Source organism: Siniperca chuatsi, linkage group LG7 (assembly GCF_020085105.1).
Source record: "Siniperca chuatsi isolate FFG_IHB_CAS linkage group LG7, ASM2008510v1, whole genome shotgun sequence".
NCBI classification, from domain to species: domain Eukaryota; kingdom Metazoa; phylum Chordata; class Actinopteri; order Centrarchiformes; family Sinipercidae; genus Siniperca; species Siniperca chuatsi.
The window spans coordinates 31,051,182-31,070,719 of record NC_058048.1 but is presented as its reverse complement, the minus strand read 5'-3'; the positions used below and the strand labels follow the sequence as shown (position 1 = coordinate 31,070,719).

Sequence of the window (19,538 nt, the reverse complement as noted above, 5' to 3'; positions counted from 1 at the left end):
TCCCTAACTCCTCCTTTCATTCCCTATGTCCTTCTTCCCTTCTCTGCCTCCTCATTTCTTTTCCTACCCCCCCTTTCCTTTTCTACCTACTCCCTTCCTTCCCAGTCTCCCCTGTTGTTACCTTCCTTACCTCCTCCTTTCCTTCTCTTCTTTCTTCTGAACAGATATAACATTATATTCTAACATATAAAACACACTTCCTGCAGCTTCAGACTGAGTCCTCTTCAGTTTTCTGACCCCTCCGGTTTTTTTCTATCCCATGATGCTGTGCAGACAGTGGCCGTGGCTTGTGCCTGTCGGAGTCGTGTGTCACTGTGGCGAGTCAGATGGTTGAGGCGATGGACCGTAGCACCGACCCGTGCCATGACTTCTACCAGTTCGCCTGCGGAGGCTGGATGAGGAAAAACCCGCTGCCTGACGGACGATCCCGCTGGTCCACGTTCAACAGCATCTGGGAGCAGAACCAGGCACTGCTCAAACACCTGCTGGGTAAGACCGGTAGAGACAGACAGAGAGACAGACAGGTTGGGAGAGAGACAGACAGAGAGAATTTAAATTTAAGTGACACTAACTTTTTAATAAAAAAATAAAAGTTAAAGAAACGTTCTTGAGTACCTGTAAAGTGGATTTACAGGTTAAGTATGTACAGTATAATACAATGTAATAAGTAATAGTGCAATAATGAGTAACAGTACTCATTATTGCACTATTACTTATTGTTGCAGAGAGGATTAATTAAAGATCATAAATACTGGAGAAGGAGGTCAAGGGTGAAGACTCCTCCCCTTCAGGTCTTGTTGAGCATCCCGCACTGGCTTCCCACTGTGAACAGCTTTTTTTTGGTGGGATCCTCCGCTCCACCTGTAGATCCCTGTACTGATCAGTAATATTAAACCCCGACAGTTTGTGTTGTTTTGTAGAGAACGGGACTTTTAACGGCAGCAGCGAGGCGGAGAGGAAGACTCAGTCCTACTACCTGTCCTGTCTCAACACACAGAGGATCGAAGAGCTGGGAGCTCAGCCTCTCATGGACCTCATCGCCAAGGTAACCACTCACACACCCCCTCGCCATGGTAACCGCATCACTCACTGCATACAACAGCATCACTTGGCTCAACTCCCTCAAACAAAGACTGTTTTATCTGTGTTAATGTCAGTTTTCAGGCCGAGTGCTCTCTGTGTGTAGTGTTTAAACAGGCGGACATAATGTGCAATACATAATGCAAGGTGTACAACATTCAATTAAATAAGGACGTTAAATACGTTAAATACGTTTACTTTAACAAGTTCAACTCTGTAATCTCAAATTTCAAAGAGCTAAATGAGCTCTCAAAATTAAAAATACTCCTAGGAGAAGGAGGCAGGGCAGATCCTGTTGTCCAATATATATCAACATGCCACAACCTGAGGGAAAGTGAATGACACACACACACACACACACACACACATTCATAAAAATAAAAACACGTTGCTGTGTTTATGTAGTTTTCACTTGTATACTTGTATTTTAACTGCAAGTCTACAATTAATTATTATCTTATCTGGCACACAAGTTATCTGGTCTCATATAATCAAGATAGAATACTTTATTAATCCCAAAATAACTGTTACAGCAGCCATTTCATATAAATCATGTAAAACAAGTGAGATAGGTCAAATTGTATATAATAAACAGTTAATCTAACCATTTATGTTTATATACAATGTGTGTAGCAATGACATACCATAGAAAATAAAACTTAAAAGTTCAAAGACAAATGCATTTAGATTAGCTGTTTCTGGATCACCTGGATGAAAACTGAAATTGAAGAAGTAATAAAATAATTAAAAAATGCAGCAGTAAACTGCATTATTTTCCCTGCAACGTCCCCATCAGGACAAACTTCAACTTCAACTTTTAGCTACACAACCAGTAAGATTTGTTCTCTAGTCTCATAAGTTTGGAAGGTGGAACAAATGATGATAAACGTGAGTTGTGGATGAAAAGCAGTCAGTCTAAAATAAAAGAGTATCATCAGCAAACAGATGTAGAATTTTATGACTCTGTCTTTAAAGAGATGTAACTATATATTGTTCTAATTCAGTCATAATATTTACAAGAAAGGTAATCTGTACTGTTCAGGCTCTAACAATATGTAAACCATTGATATGTTTGTCCTGTGTTGAACACCTGGACTCTTGTTTCTATCTGTAGATCGGTGGCTGGAACATGACGGGTCCCTGGGAGAAGGAGAACTTTATGGAGGTTCTGAAGGTGGTTTCTGGTCCGTACAGAGCTCAACCTTTCTTCAGTGTCGGAGTCAGTGCTGATCCCAAAAATTCCAACAGCAACGTCATCCAGGTGAACCAGAACCACTGAGAACCATAACCAGCCTGAACTAGACTGCTCAGACAGAACCAGACCACAGGGAGTTAATGAAGTATTAAAGATAATTCAGCAACACTGACTGATGTACTAAACAACGACTTTAAGTCAACCATCCGAATCTTTATGATAAAAGTATCCTGTTCAAATCAACTTTAGACCTTATTAGTATTGACAGGAATATTGTACCACAGTTTGGTTCTGTAATTTACATCACTGGCAAAAGAGAAAACGAGGGAAACAAATCAACAATCAGCAGCAAACATGAGTGTCCATGTTGGGTGAGAAGTCCTTAAAGTGCTCGGAAACAATGGAAATTTATACATCTATAAATATACATAATTCCTTGACACCTGGGCAACTCCATCTGCTGATGATTATTGTGTGATATGATTGAAAGCTCCAGATCAGCCACAGAATGGACCTTGTGGTGAGAATGTTTTATAAACTGAATCTTTGGGTTTTGGACTGGTGGTCAAGCAATACAAGAGAATTTGAAGACGTCAGCTTGGACATTTAACACTGTTTAGACTAAATTAACTGATTAGTCCAGAAAATACTAAAACTATGATCCTTAAGGTACGCACAACCTGTCCCAAAGTTTCTACCTTTCTTGTTCGAAGTTCCTCTTTGGTCGTTGCTCTCAGACAGCTCCAGGTGCTCCAAGGTGATTGGTCCACAGGTTACCCAGGTGTTTTTGAAGCTGACTCAGCTGTAGTATCTCTGTGTGATCACGTCAGGCTGCAGTACAAGAGTTTGTCCGATTTCTGATGATCTCTGTTCATGATTCACTCACCTGTTGATCTCCTCTGCCCAGGTGGACCAGTCAGGGCTCTTTCTGCCATCCAGGGACTATTACCTCAACAAGACAGCCAATGAGAAGGTGAGATTTCAGCTGGGATGTGTCAATATACCAAAGACAAGTTGAGTTTATTTAAATTTATTTAGATTATTTGTGGCCTCACAGAGTCGAGTTTATAACACAAAGATGTTCAATGCAAGAAATCAGACATTTATCTAAATTCCAGGTGTTGGTGGCGTACCTGAACTACATGGTGGAGCTGGGGATGCTGCTGGGGGGAGAGAAGAGCTCCACTGAGCTTCAGATGCAGCAGATTCTGGAGTTTGAGACGGCGCTCGCCAACATCACGGTCCCACAGGACCAACGGCGAGACGAGGAGAAGATCTACCACAAGGTCACCATCGCTGAATTACAGGTGAAGCTGACAACACCTGAGTGGTGACTGAAAGTGTGTTTAAGTGGGTGTTCAGTTCGAAAACAGCTCTGCGTTACAAAAAAAGCAAAAATCTTTAGTCACTATGATCACAGGGTAAACAGAAGTTCAGCGTTCCCGTTATAAAGTAATCTACCAGGAATGTGTGTTTGCATGTATTTGATTGGCCACTGCAGCGTCTTTTGCCAGACGATTCTGCATTGTTTTGGTTGAAACTGAAACGTGCTTCATCGTTCATGCTCCCCTCAGGATGAACTGTAATCACTCTGCTGATCCTCTGACTTTCCATCTAGCGCCACCATCAGGTCGACATGTTAACGTGTCCAACACTTTGGCTTCTGACCAAATACCTGCAGAGCTGATGGCGTTCCCATCAGCCTCAGCTGGACTCTGTGTTTACTGCTAATTAGCTAATGTTGGCATGCTAACACGCTAAACTAAGATAGTGAACATGGTAAACATAATACCTTAGTCTAAGTGCAGCCTCACAGAGCCGCTAGCATGGCTGTAGACTCTTAGCCTGGTTTATTTAGAGAGTAAACATAATGAAATACAGAACAAGTAATCTTGCTTTTTTTAATTTCTCTCATATCTCTTTATTTATTTATTTCTAACTCGCTATCAAGGTATATGTGTTTTTGGAGGATAAAGAAAGAAAGAGATCACACGTAAACCTACACATGTATGATCTGTGAACAGACGTGTGAACCACAAACAGACTTGTAATATGTGATCATGTGTCTTTACTGCACACCGGTGGCTGTAAAATGGACCATTTCATTCACTCATTCACCATTTAATGACTGTTGGTCCTCGTCCTTCCATCTCACTGTTCGTGTGTCTGCAGTGTTGCTGTTTCATCTACAGCCTCTTTTAAAGATGCACATTTAATTGTTATAAATCATTTTTAAAAATGATTATCTGAGCAGTAATATACAGTAGATGGATGTGTTATCAGTAGTATTGGTCTGGTGTTGTGTTGTAGAGTGTCTCTCTCTGCTGCAGCTCTCTGTCCTTTAGGGTTGCAGATGCTTCTGGGGTCACCATGGCAACTGTTGCCAAGAGCTGTTGCTATGTGCCTGCATCTCTGTGGCAGAGAGAGAGAGGTTAGATAACAAGTTATTATATAAACATGGCTGATATGAACATGAAGGAGACTTCAGATAAATGTCAGTGCAGGTTAATTTTGACCTTTTTCTTTGTCCTGAATTCACAAATGTAAAAATGGACATTGTTCATCATCATCATTGTTTATAGAGGCAGGTAAAGTGACAGTACAGACATCAGTCAGATAACTGTGGAGCAGAGAGCGTTTTAGTAAACATTGCGCGATAGGTCAATTGTAACAGCGGCGTCTGTGAATGTATAATGAACTGGATTTGTTGTGCATGCGCGAACCCGTCGTAATGAAAGTGAGCGGTGTGCTGCGACTAAACACATAACGAAACATAACAGCCACCTCAAGCATCACTGTAGAAACAAATGCAGCAGGGGTGTAAGAAATAAGCAACCAGGGTTGTGAGATGATGAGGCTTCAGCTGGGCACGACCATATTGTGACTGACTGTAATTCTAACCGTTTTGGAAATATATCCAGACGTGTTAGTGGTGGCGCTTGCAGATTTGGATATCATAGAAGACTGGATCACTGGCCCTTCTAGTTCATTTATGTTTTGAGGTCATTTGTACAGTAAAATTAAGCTGTTTCTATCAAAGAGAAACCATCAGCTGCTCAGTAAGTGATTCAGCTCACAGCGCCCCCTACCTGCAGTCTGTGTCAAACTGAAACACGACTGAAGCTAAAAACAGAAGCTGAGAAGATTTAAAAACTCGTTTTCACACACTCCCTCTCTAATGAATTCATTTGGAGTTTGAATATAATATGCATATAACTACAGTAAAATAACTAAGAGACAAACTTAATGCAAAATGAATATTCTGTTCTCCTTATCATCATCATCATGGCTTCCTTTTTAGATCTTGTGATTTTATTGGCATGTGTCAGCAGCTTCTACAGTTCAGTGGCTGTTAGTTAAACTCTCTGAGTCGTCCTGCAGGTTTCTGTCCCGGTGAGTGTCCTCTGTTATAACACCTGACATGTGATATCATCCCGTCTAATATCGCCGTGACGTCACATGACCTCCTCTCGTGTGAGTCATCGGCCGCTTTGCTTTAGAAACATTTTTTAGCATCTAACTTCATAAATCATTCCCTCTTGATTTCTGTCACAGTGCAGCTCTGCTCTGACACGTCGCTGGCAGCTGTATTAATTTTTTCAAGTAGTTTCAGGCTAATGCGACTTCTGACCGTGATATATTTTATATTCTTCTTTATACTCTTTACTACATTTTTGTGACTGAAACGAACGGAGCAGAACAGGAAGCCTTATGGAAGCGGTTTAGGGATGTTGATTATGTTAATGATGACCTCTAGAACGTTCACCTCCTCGTGAACAGGTGACATCCATCAGGCTGAAACGAGAGATTTACGATACGCTTGTGCCGTTAAGAGTCTGATGAATCCGACTGGAAACACTCAGACAAAAAGTCGGAGGTTCAGGAGAAGAACATGAAAACGTTCTTGCATCGAGGCCCAAAGTCTGCGACTTCAACACAGAACAGAATAACTCACAAATCTAGAGGAGATGATTTTGTCAACAAGTAGAGTAAAATAAATAAATTTACCAAAGGAAGACAGAAAAAGAAGAGAGACGGAGTTGCTTTTATTATTTAATACTTATTTGTGGCAGAGCTCGTACCAGTGGCGTCCATTCCTTCTTAAAATCTGTTTTCAGTCTTTGCTTTAATCTCCATGACATGAACCAACACAACCTGTCGCTGCACTGGGCAGGCTGTGGCTGTAAGACGGCTTAGATGATGGACCTCCCTGCTGACATAATGCACCTCAGTCAGGTGGGCCTGTAATGTCGAGCTGCTCTTCTTACAGTTTGAGTTTGTTTATCTAAGCTGAAAACTGCGGTCAGCTGTTCTGGTTTCAGGTTGTTGCTCTTCCTGACTATGGCAACCACAGTCTCAGAGGGAGACAGACTAATATATCTGTGTTCTGTTGTGAGTAGATCCATTATCTGACCGTCTCTGTCCATTTTTATTGACCGATGAAGTCATCGTAGTGTTGAAACGTTCAGGCAGTGTGCTTCTTAAAGGTACAAAAAGTAAAAGTACTGCAGCAAACAGGTCTCAGCAGTTAGAGGAAGCCTGATGAGTCCCCTTCTTCATTAAGGCCCATGATTTATTTTGGTCATAAATGGAGAGTTTGAGTAAATCTTGTATTGACTGGATCCAACTAAAGAGAAGCCTCTTTTCTGTGTGTCTTTGTTTGGTTAAACTTTCTTATACCTGTATGTAGTGTAAGCTTTTTTTCAGTAAGTCATATGAAAAGCAGTTTTTTATTTTTCTGTCTCTGTCTAAACTCTGTATTTTAATATGAAGGAACCTTAACAGCTGGATTAAACAGGCCAGATTTAGTTTTCCAGCTTTCTGTTTAGAATAACTCATGTGGTGTAGTTATCATTCACATGTTGACACATCAAACATGTCCGTCCACTGTCTTCTCTCTGCAGAGTCTCCACTTTTTAGTGTTTGACTTTTTGACTGTTTGAAGTTGAAGCAGACAGCAGGGATTAGTTTTTCATCCCAACATCTCCCCCCCGGGCGGTGCAGTCTGCTCCCGCACAGCGCAGGATTACTGAGACAGACACAGACACAGAGACTGTCTGTCTCTGTCTGAGACTGAGACAGAGAGAGACTGAGAGAGACAGACAGGCAGACAGAGAGGCAGAGACTGAGAGAGACAGGCAGAGACAGACTGAGAGAGACAGGCAGACAGAGAGGCAGAGACTGAGAGAGACAGGCAGAGACAGACAGGCAGAGATTGAGAGAGACAGATTGAGACAGACAGAGAGGCAGAGACAGACAGGTAGAGACTGAGAGAGACAGACAGGGAGAGACTGAGAGAGACAGACAGGGAGAGACTGAGAGAGACAGAGACAGACAGGCAGATAGAGACAGACAGGGAGACAGGCAGAGACAGACTAAGAGAGACAGACAGGGAGACAGGCAGAGACAGACAGACAGAGAGGCAGAGACAGACAGGCAGAGACAGAGTGAGACAGACAGACAGAGAGGCAGAGACAGACAGGTAGAGACTGAGAGAGAGAGACAGGCAAAGACTGAGAGAGACAGACAGAGACATAGACTGAGAGAGACAGAGAGACAGACAGGCAGATAGAGACAGACAGGCAGAGACTGAGACAGACAGACAGACAGCTCTGGTCCAGTTTTACTCGTAAATGGCTGTATAAACATGTTCTCAGCTCAGATCTTCAGTCATCACACACATGCTTAGCATTTGTTTTGCCCTGGGTTTCGCCTCTCAGACTACATACAGTTTGCCCTACCTTATTAATGTAGGTTTTGGGGGCTTTATGCAGCCCAAGAGGAAGACCTATTATTGTATATTCTAAATCACTAGAAGTGAACATCAGGTAAGGCAGTAAAGGACTGTGTTCTTTTGTAGTACAACAGCAAATAAACGTTTAAATTTATTTCCAAGGTTTTCCCTCCTTAACGTAATAATACAGAGCATTTCTTTTTCATGCAAAAACTACATGTATCCTGTCCTCTTCTGAAACCAAACCTATGCCCTTATTATGGGGGATTCCCAGTAATTGAACTGACTTTTCCTCTAGCGCCACCATCAGGACGTTTACTGCTCACCTTCATGTGGATGAACCATTCAGATGTGAATGACCCTATATGACGCCTGCCGCCTGCAGGGGCTGAAAACAGGACTTTATTCTGGTTCCTCTCTAGTTAATGTTTCTTCTTCTTCTTTGGTGTTTCAGCTGCTGGCTCCGGCCGTGGACTGGTTAGACTACCTGCTGTCCTCTCTGTCTCCTCTGGAGCTGAACGACACCGAACCTGTCGTCCTGTACGCCAGAGAGTACCTGCAGCAGGTGTCTGACCTCATCAACAAGACCGACCGCAGGTGAGAAACAGCCAGTCCAGTATCTCACACGGTGTGTCGGTCTACATGTCGTTATGAGTAGCTAGCTTACCTTTCTGACCGCCTGTCTCTCTCTCTGTCGCTCTCTTCAGTCTGTTGAATAACTACATGATGTGGACGTTGGTTCAGAAGAGTGTGGCCAGTTTGGATCAACGCTTCGAGAACGCTCAGGACAAACTGCTGGAGAGTCTCTACGGGACCAAGAAGGTACTTCTACTCCTAGTACGAGTACTACCACTGTTGCTGCTGTAACTGCTGCTAGCACTGTTGCTGCTGTAACTGCTGTAACTACTCCTGTTACTGATACAGTTATTTCTTTTACTACAGCAGGTATAACTAATGATACTATGACTACAGTAACTACGGTTGGTAATCCTTTTCCCTGTTAGACGAGTCCCAGTCCTGTTGATGGAACTGGTGAAGCTTAAACTGGTTCTGACTGTCTGCATCCATTTCTTCTTCTTATTGGCTTTAATCAGTTCAAACTGGAAGTAACCAGTTTGAAGTGTTTCCACTGGGCTGTAATGGTTTGTTGTGTGTTTGGCTTGTTCTCACTCTTACTGGTTTTGGACCAACCGGGAGCTAAGCCTGTGCTGGTGTTCTGGGGAAACTGGTTCTTGCTGTCTGTAACCGGTTCAAACTGGTGTGCAACTAACTCTAACTGGTTTCGGGCTTGCTGTAACTGTAGTTTTAACTGGCTCTAACTGGTTTTATTGGGCAGTATCTGGTTCGAACCGAAAGTATCCAGGTCTAAGTTGTTCCAAATTGGTTCCAGTAACTGGCTGTAACTGGTTGTGGACCCCAGGAAGCTACTGCCTGTACTGGTACTGGTACTAGAGAAGCAAAGAAATGAACCATTAGAAACTGGTTATTGCTGTCTGTAATTGGTTGTAATTGCTTCTGCAAGTACCTCTATCTGGTTTTAACTTGCTCCAACAACTGGTTATAACCAGTTGTAACTGGTTCAAACTGGCTCTTACTGCTACGCTACCACCTCTGCTGGTGTTAATGCTGATAAATCAGACACAAGAACCAGGTTCCAACTGGTCTGCGAGTACCTCTAGCTGGCTCCAACCTGCTGTTACCAGCTCTAACTATTTTTTCCTTGTTTTAAAAGAAAGTAAAAGTAAGTAGAAGTTTTGTAACTGGTTTTGGGACCCAGGAAGCTATGCCTGTGCAGGTACCTATGGGGAAACTGGTTCTACCTGGCTGTAACTGGTTATTTGTTGCAGTCCTGCACCCCCCGCTGGCAGACTTGTATCGGGAACACTGACGACACTCTAGGCTTCGCTCTGGGAGCGCTGTTCGTCAAGGCGACCTTCGACAAACACAGCAAAGAGATCGTGAGTCACTGCGTTGTTTACACCTGAAGAAATAATTATCATAATCTGATTACTACAGCAGGAACAGATGGTCCTGGATCTGATACAGGTCTGGTTAATCACCTGTCCTTCTGTCCCTCTCAGGCCGAGGAGATGATTAATGAGATCCGCTCGGCGTTTAAAGAAGCTCTGGACCGACTCAGCTGGATGGACGACCACACGAGACAGGCCGCTAAAGACAAGGTACACAGACCAAGCGGCACCTTTAACTCTACCTGTGTGTCCACCTGTCTAACTGTTTCTGTTTGTCCCTCGTTAGGCAGATGCGATCTACGATATGATCGGTTTCCCAGAATTCATCCTGGACCCCAAAGAGCTGGACGACGTTTATGACGGGGTGAGTTGACAGCTGTCAATCATCACGCATTCACCTGCAGACAGGTAGAACAGGGAGACAGGTTGAGGGGAGTGTTTGGTTTAGTTTGTTGTCCAGCATTGTTTTTATTCAAAAGAGGTAGATTTTTATATTTGGGTTGAGTTTGACGTCCTCAGGTGGTGCTCTGCTGCCCCCTGCTGTTAGACACCACGATAAACATGCTCTGGTTCTATGTTTCAGTATGAAGTATCAGACGACAGCTTCTTCCAGAACATGCTGAACTTCTACAACTTCTCATCCCGAGTGATGGCCGACCAGCTGAGGAAGACTCCCAACAAAGACCAGTAATAATGACGAAGTCCCGTAATACACACCAACATAATGAGTCACATACTGACAAACACACATATCTAATCAGGGGTCGTATTCACAAAACTTCAGGCTAAAAGTTTCTCCTAACTGTCTGAGTTAGAAGAAATTCCTAAGAATAAACTGGGAGTGCCAGTTTTTGGTCTGAGAGTAATTCACATTTTTGGACTCCTGAGTCACTAAAACCTGCTCAGTCAGCTGCTGCAAGGAATCTACCTCAAGAGTTTTACTAAAATCAGAAACCAGAATCTACACCCCCCTCCCCCAGCAATGCTCTTTTTACTGAGCTGCTCCCAGTGAGCAACTTTCATATGAATGAATGGAGAGCCATCATCTAACAGTTCCCTTTAATACAAGCGTGGTTAAAACTGTTACTTTAGCTGCATGTCACCGATGAACAGCACATGTGCTGCTTTCACTTGCTTCCTTGTTCTTCTTGACTGTATAAATACGTTGGTTATCTGATTGCCATTGTGTTTTGGAAGGAGGTGGAAGAGGAAGTCATGGGTAGTTGGCACCGCTGGCCAATGTATTACCAACAAAACTCACAGATGGTGCAGCCACAGACCTCCATGTTTCTAATTTCAAGAGGCATGTGCTCAACAGAGCCACAGTTATGTAACTGCAGAGGTTTGTGGGTGAGCGTGAGAGGCCTGCAGCTGTTCTCTCAGTTCCTCCAGCTTTGTGAAAAGATCTGAAGAGGAAATCTGAGCTGGAACTGTGACATTTTGAAGATACCTGTGAATACGACCCCTGGGCTTTTTGACGGACTGGTAGGACCACAAATTAACTCCTCTCCTTGTCTCCTCTCCACTCCTTGTTTCCTCACCTCTCTCCTCCTCCAGGTGGAGTATGACTCCTCCTACAGTTAATGCCTACTACATGCCCACTAAGAACGGCATCGTCTTCCCTGCTGGGATCCTACAAGCTCCCTTCTACGCCCACGACCATCCCAAGTCTGTTTACCTCTATATCTACCTGTCTGTGTCCACCTGTCTGTCAGGGACTTACACCTATAAAATAGTATTTACAGAAGTGATCATTCATGAGATGTCCTGACATAAGAAGATAATTGATTGGGTGTAGTCAAGTCCATTATTTGGCTCTTATACAAACACACAGATCTATTAACAACAGACTAAATTGTGATTAAAGGGTTCGTCCTCTAGAGAGCAGGAATGAGATCAGGAACTTTCGATTTTAATGACTCCATGATCTTTCCTCTAGCGCCACCCTCAGGACAAACTTTACATGTTTAGCTCCACTACTGTTGAGACTCTACGAATAGCTAAATCATCAGGATGTTTTTTGTTCATATTGTGGCTGTAACGAACTCTGCAGCCTCTAGGGGACGCTGGCAGGACTTTAGACTGTCAGTTTCTGGTTTCTGGACTCTTCAGGTCTTTGGAGAAACAACTTTTTAAACTTGTATATACTGTGTGTGTATTTGTGTTTTCAGGGCGTTGAACTTTGGTGGGATCGGGGTGGTGATGGGGCACGAGCTCACCCACGCCTTCGATGATCAGGGTGAGTCTGGATCTCTGGTCCTGTTTACTTCCTGTCACATGTTCAGTTCCTGTTGGAGGTGATGATGTGTTCACTGCACTCTGACTGTAGATGTACCCACCCATCCATCCATCCAGGGCTGTACTGAGGACCATACCACTGTATGTGACTTTCTAGGTGGTGGTTAGGATGTTTAAAGTGTTCCTACATGATTCTGCCAGTTATTGTGGCCAAAGTGTATTTAATTATAGATTAGACCCCAAATACACTGACCTCCACAATGTGCATCCAATGGCATTCTGACATTTCTGAGAGGAAGTTATGACGACAACAATATTACCGTAGAGAAGAATCGAGGAAAAGTTAATTTTGTTCATCTCTGAATGGAGTTCAGCAACTTTACTCTCTGATCCTTCTTGGACTTGGGTAGAAAAATCTGAAGCCTGTCAGGAAATATCAGAGAGGACGAGGATACCAGGTGAGAAACTATGCACATTGCAAATTTGGTGTGAAACCAGAATAAGTGTCAGGTTGGTTGTAAAGGTGTTCCTAGGTTGTTACTTGTTTTCTTTGACGTTATAAGTGGTTTCTAGGTGGTTGTGGAGATTTGGATTGGATTTGGAGATGTCAGATGACTGCTAGGGGGTTGTAAGAATCAGAATCAGAAATACTTTATTGATCCCCGAGGGGAAACTCTTTCGTTACAGCTGCTCACTGTCACGTCGGTGCACACAGGAAGAGAAGCACTAAGCAAAAAATATAATGCACTATAATACAGGTCAGATAAATTAAGTACAAAGTGGATATAAGTATAAAATTAAAATAAGTGTAAAGTAAGTGGATTTACCGGTTGATGATAAGTATGTACGGTATAATAATACAATGTAATAATATAAGTAATAGTGCATGAACTGTCAGATGATTATGAGACAGTGGATATTGCACAGCAGTAAAAGAAGTATGAATAAATATCAATAAACAGAGAATATTGCACAATATTTCAAGTATTGCAGAGATGTTAATGATCAATGTCCAGTTTAGTGACTTCGGGTCATACAGACTGACACTTAGAGGGAGGAGTTAAAGAGTCTGATGGCCACAGGCAGGAAGGACTTCCTGTGGCGCTCTGTGGTGCATTGTGGGGGGATGAGTCTTCCGCTGAAGGTGCTCCTTTGTTTGCCCAGCACGTCATGGAGCGGGTGGGAGACGCTGTCCAAGATGGCGTGTAGTTTACCCAGCATCCTCCTCTCTGACACCACTGCCAGAGAGTCCAGCTCCACCCCCAAAGGGGGTTAGTTTGGTCTTCAGGGTTGTTTTTAGGGTGTTGCTCAAAATGAACTCTGTACTGTGTAGAAACGGAGAAAAAATTCAAACCTATTTGATATATTTCTGTCAAAAATATGTCAGTTACATTACATCAGTGTTGAAAATTACTCCAGCTGTATATCAAATGACCCTGCACTGGTTCCTAAACCTGAAGTTGAGTTTGCCATCTGCCAGAATTACTTCACTTTAAACAATGACCTTTGGCTGATCCATTTGTTTAATGTGGATGTTTGCCTTACAAACACTTCAGTTTTTGTTAAACTACAAGTATCAGTCATATTTGCCTCTTAGATGTCAATGTGAACTTTGTTTAGAAGTCAGAAAATAACAGCTAGAGTGAACACAGGAATAGATTATCATGACAGAGAGAACTGAAAGAGTAAACAGTGAACTCATCTTACTGTTCATTAAGATGTCCTCCCTCCCGCCCTCAGGTCGTGAGTATGATAAAGAAGGTAACTTGAGGCCGTGGTGGCAGAACTCGTCAGTGGAGGCGTTTCGTCAGAGAACAGAGTGTATGGTGGATCAGTACAGCCGCTACCTTGTCAACGGAGAACACGTCAATGGAAAACAGACGCTCGGAGAAAACATCGCCGACAACGGAGGACTGAAGGCTGCATACCATGTTAGTATGAACATGTTACATCAAAATGAACTATACTGAACCAAAATATACTTTTCTGAGCTGTGTCACTCTGAGGTACCGGAACATCACATCATACCATGTTAGTATGATACTCATCTGAACTGAACTGTTGCATCTTACAGTGCTAGAGTACCACATCAGACTATATGTTTCTTACATAATCACGACTAAAATTGTGGTGGTTTTTTTTGTTTGTTTTTTTTTTTCCTTCAGGCCTATCGTTCGTGGGTCAAGAAGAGCGGAGAGGAGAAGAGACTTCCTGCTGTCAACCTGACCAATGATCAGCTCTTCTTTGTGGGATTTGCTCAGGTGAGACAGTGCTGACAATCAGTAACATCTCAGTTACCCTCTCAACAGAACGGTGTCTCACAAGATTCTATACTGGGGCCACTTCTTTTTCTTTTGATGACCTACGTTCTGCTTGTCCTGATGTAGACTCAAGTTATATGCCGATGACACAGTGATTTATGTGCCTGCTGCCACTGAACTCAGCAACACAATGTGCCATATCACAACATGGCTGATTCTGTCATACTAACAGAAGCTGTTAGTATGTTGCTCTATAAAAGGCCACTTCTGCACCAGACAGACTGATAAGGTATTCGGCCCTCTGGATTGATTCTGTTCTTCAGACCTCGTTGTAAACAATATACCAAAGACTTAGGTTTAATTTGGTTAGGTTTTAAAGGCCCCGCACAGCTACACAGGTGTTTTCTTTTTTTCCACTTTTGTACAGAAGATATACATGTCGTGCAAGTCTGCTGTGTAGCTTTTAGATAAATCAGAGTCACACTGAACTTCAATCCCTAATAGACACTCCAGTTCACCAAAACCAGAAATGAAGACAAATGAAGTGGACGTTATGTCTGATTATCAGGAAAAAACCTGACAAACAGTCTAATGAAACGGCAGCTGTGAGACTCCTGTTTTGTGTTTTTCAGGTGTGGTGTTCAGTTCGAACACCAGAGAGTGCTCATGAGGGCCTGGTGACCGACCCCCACAGCCCCCCACGATACAGAGTCATCGGCACGCTCGCCAACTCTCCAGATTTCAGCCGCCACTTCAACTGTCCTGCAGGGACGCCCATGAACACCGGGAGGCGCTGCGAGGTCTGGTAGACAGACTTAAGAGGATGGGTGGGAGGGGGTGTCAGTGTTAATTAGGTCAGTCCGTTAATTAACAGGTCAGTATGTTAGTTAGGAAACTTGTCTGTTATTCAGCAAAAAAATATTTAGTTTGTTAACAAGTCAGATTGTTAACTGACAGGTGAGTTTCTTAATTAACTGGCTGGTTAGTGTCTTAATTAGAGGATTTTGGTCTGTTAATTATCAGAAGTTTATCTGGAGGTTATTAGGAGGTGATCGGGTGTTAGAGGTGTTGCAGGTGTAATCTTCAGTTTCATACAGTTAATATAAATCTGTTAATTAAAGACGATCAGACTGACTTCCTGTCTGGAAACTAAACGGACTCAGTGGACTTCACACAGAGCGATGAAGGACTGATGATGATGAAGATGGTGATGAAGCCACATGGGACGATGTTGCTGATTTCTGCTTTATCACCGTTATTGATGATTATTATTATTATTATGATTAATGGGCTTTAGTTCGTATGTGTGCTGCTCTGTTACTCTCTCTCTCCCTGATGACATCACTGTGATGACCTCATACAAAGTTGAACTATTACATCATCAGTCATGGCCATGTGTGTACAGATCACTCAGTTATCAGAGTAGGCTGTCATCTGATTAATTTTTCAATTAAGGGCCTTTTTAAGGTGCCAATTTTGGGGTTCAAGCCACATTCATTAATCAATAAATTATTGGATTATGATATATAAAGTATATAATTAATGGATTTTATGGGGTTTTAAGGAGTAAAAACACCCTAAAATTGACCAAATAACATGAAAGCTATCTTTGAATTTTCATCTTAATTGAAAAGTTAAAGGCCATTTTAAGGTATGAATTAAAGCTTTCTTGTTATTTGGTATATTTTAACTTTTTATCCCTTAAAGGTTCTTAAACCATGTGGATAATCGACTCTACAATCCAATTAATCAATTAATTATCCCCTTAACGTCCATTAAAAATGACCTTAATTACGTCAGTATTAAAGCGTGAATTAATGGAATTTAAAGTAGAAGTGACGGGACGTCAGTGAAAGAATGAAACCTGTTGTTCAGTCGGTCGTCTTAAACGTTAAACCACTCCACGCGTCAACAACGCTCAGTAACCACTAACCGCCATGCTGGTGTTGTCATGGTAACCGAAGCACAGCCTCTCTTCCACAACAAACTGTGGAGCTTTTAAGAATAAATACTATAAAAATAAAAATATTATAAAACTGAATTTGACATATTTCCTTAAAAGTTTAGAAAAACACCTTAACATTTTTTAATTATCAATTAAAAATCCTATTAATTAATCCTTAATTTAGAAATTTTTCAATTTAGGTGCAAATTCAAATATTTTGGGTTAATTAATGGGTAAAAAAAATAAATCAGGTTTTATTGGATTATGGGTCCTGTGTAAAATTTAAATTAAAACCATCCCTGAACTTTTACCTTAATAATTTGGGCCATTTTAAGGTAAATTAAGAAAGGGTACCTGAAAATAACCCATTAAATATGCCTAAATATATTACAACCCATTAATTTATCTGTTAATTATCACCTAGAACCCTTTAGAAATACCTTAATTAAATCATTATTATCTGCAATTTTAAAGTACAAATTAAGGGATTTCGCCTCACGATGTAAATGTTGTTGTTCAGTCGGTCGTTCTGTACACTTCAAACCACTCAACACGTCAGCACCCTGTAACCACTAACCACTAACCACTGTGTGTTGTCATGGTAACCGATACAGAGCCTCGGAAACCTGTAGAGTTCAGTGTTAATTGACATCAGTGGCTTCAACAGTGAGAAAGAAACAAGCGCCTTAAAAAGAAATTTAGATTTTATTATGAAACTGACTTTGGAATCTTGCCTTAAAATTTCAAATGAACGCCTTAAAAAAAGTAAAACGATCAGCTGTTTGCTGAGCTCGAGTCAGTCTGAATTTTACAGTGTAAAGTCACAGGTGAGTCTCCCAGGTCTCTGCAGCATCAAACACCTTCTTTCCTCAAGCTGAGATCACAGCTGTGGGGCGTTCAGGGACCGTTCGACAGGTTCTGCTTTTATTCTGCGCAGTGACGTTAATAAGTTAAATAGTTAACTAAATAAATAAAAAATAGTTTTATCTTTCACTGAAGTCCCAAATTGAACTTTTAGCAGTTTGCTAAACACAGACAATGAACAACACACGACTCCCTTAGTGCGAGAGTCTCGAGTGGAGACAGCTGGACTCGTGATGAAAATATAATATGGAGAAACATTATATATTATATAAAGTATATAACGTATAATACTGAGTGTTAGAAGTTACATCGCAGATTAAACCATCAGTTTTACAAACGAACATTAGTTTATTTTAAAGACATGTTACCTCAACTTCATTACCCATAATCCCTTAGTGTCACGGTTCAGCGCAGGCACCTGACTCTGACAGCAGGTGGCGCTGTCGGGCTGCTCACCTGGACTCAAGCAACTGAAACAGATTAAAGTTGGTTTCTCACAACACTACACACTGTATGCTGTCAATCTGTGTGTGTGTGTGTGTGTGTGTGTTTGCTTCACCTCCTGATGACATCACTGTCCTAATGACGTCACCGTCCAATCCCATGCAGCTCCTGTGTGTGCCGTTGTTTGTTCAGCAGAAGAAGAAGCTGCTTCCTGCCAAAGACGTTTCTGTGTGTGCGTTTGTGTGTGTGTGTGTGTGTGTGTGATGTACGTCTATCTTTGTGAGGACCGAGTTCTACTTTAAACCATTGTAGCGAGGACTTCTCTGAACGTTTTGGCCAGTCCTCACTACCTCAAAGGGTTACAGGTTCAGGTTAGAACCAGGTTTAGGTTCGGTTCGGGGTTGGGGAACGCATTATGTCAATGAGGGTCCTCACAAGAATAGAAGTATAAATGTGTGTGTGTGTCAGGGGTCTCAGCTGTGTAACAATGTGTGTGTACAGTAGATGACAGTAGATCTGATGTAGAATAAAACTGTCTGTGTCCTGAAGGGGGCGTCACCCATCTGCTCGTCCAATCAGAGTGCGGCGTTACAAACAGCCGCTGTCACGGATCTGATGGAGGTGCAGATAAACAGAAACATAATAAACACTGAACATGATGAAACCCGCAGTCGTGCTCTGATTACTACTCTAACTTTACTTTCTCGTAACGAAGGTAAAAAACACTCGTCACAAGGAAAAGTCCGTTTACCTCCATGTTTCCAGTCATCTGATTGGTCACTGTAGTCGGGGCTGTTGAAGTTAACTCCAGCGTAGGTCACCATGGTAACCTGGGGGGCACATCACCATGGTAACCGGGGTGCACATCACCATGGTAACCCTGGGTGCAGATCACCATGGTAACCGGGGGGCACATCACCATGGTAACCAGGGTGCAGATCACCATGGTAACTGGGGGGGCACATCACCATGGTAACCAGGGAGCACATCACCATGGTAACCCGGGGTGCAGATCACCATGGTAACCGGGGGGCACATCACCATGGTAACCAGGGTGCAGATCACCATGGTAACTGGGGGCACATCACCATGGTAACCAGGGTGCAGATCACCATGGTAACTGGAGGGCACATCACCATGGTAACTGGGGGGGCACATCACCCTGGTAACCAGGGAGCACATCACCATGGTAACCCGGGGTGCAGATCACCATGGTAACCGGGGGGCACATCACCATGGTAACCAGGGAGCACATCACCATGGTAACCGGGGGGCACATTACCATGGTAACCAGGGTGCAGATCACCATGATGACCTATGCCCCCTGGTTACCATGGTGATGTGCTCCCCGGTTACCATGGTGATACACAGTGGTGAGCAGTGGTTTTACTGAAACACTGCACTTTAAATATTTGAGGTACTTGTACTTTACTTACTTTACTACCGTTTCATGTCACTTTCTACTTCCACGCCGCCTCATCGCAGACGGAAATATTGTACTTTTTACTTCGCTACATTTATCTGATGGTTATTATGTTAATTTATCAGCAATAATAAAACAATAACCTGATACTGTTACACTCCAGCAGGCCGCCTGATAAGCCCTTCTGCTTATTTAGTCAAACATTTGTATCGCGTGGTATTGCTACTTTTACTTAAGTAAAATATCAAAATACTTAACAGCCCCCGTTACAAGTACAGGAAAAGGACAGAAGTATAAAAAGTAAAATGACTTGTTATGTTAATGTTGTTTAAAAGTACTTTAAACCGCGTTTAACGGAATATAAAGTATCTTATCTCTAACGCT

At 42.4% G+C, this 19,538-nt stretch overlaps 1 protein-coding gene across 2 annotated transcripts in view; it reads left to right on the top strand.

Moving 5' to 3' along the window:
• Positions 1-18,395, top strand: part of ece2b (endothelin converting enzyme 2b) — a 36,490-nt gene extending 18,095 nt beyond the window's left edge. Inside the window, exons 4-19 of one of the 2 annotated variants that reach the window (XM_044202560.1) lie at positions 274-489; positions 921-1,045; positions 2,195-2,341; positions 3,183-3,248; positions 3,394-3,582; positions 8,464-8,606; positions 8,717-8,831; positions 9,857-9,967; positions 10,091-10,189; positions 10,266-10,343; positions 10,563-10,666; positions 11,537-11,647; positions 12,151-12,218; positions 13,958-14,148; positions 14,383-14,478; positions 15,111-18,395. In XM_044202560.1, the coding sequence (XP_044058495.1) occupies positions 274-489; positions 921-1,045; positions 2,195-2,341; positions 3,183-3,248; positions 3,394-3,582; positions 8,464-8,606; positions 8,717-8,831; positions 9,857-9,967; positions 10,091-10,189; positions 10,266-10,343; positions 10,563-10,666; positions 11,537-11,647; positions 12,151-12,218; positions 13,958-14,148; positions 14,383-14,478; positions 15,111-15,287 (2,036 nt within the window). In that variant the 3' untranslated portion in view covers positions 15,288-18,395. Of the gene's footprint in view, positions 1-273; positions 490-920; positions 1,046-2,194; positions 2,342-3,182; positions 3,249-3,393; positions 3,583-8,463; positions 8,607-8,716; positions 8,832-9,853; positions 9,968-10,090; positions 10,190-10,265; positions 10,344-10,562; positions 10,667-11,536; positions 11,648-12,150; positions 12,219-13,957; positions 14,149-14,382; positions 14,479-15,110 lie in introns of both variants that reach the window. The other variant, XM_044202559.1, reaches the window with a different exon arrangement.
• Positions 18,396-19,538: the final 1,143 nt, after the last annotated feature.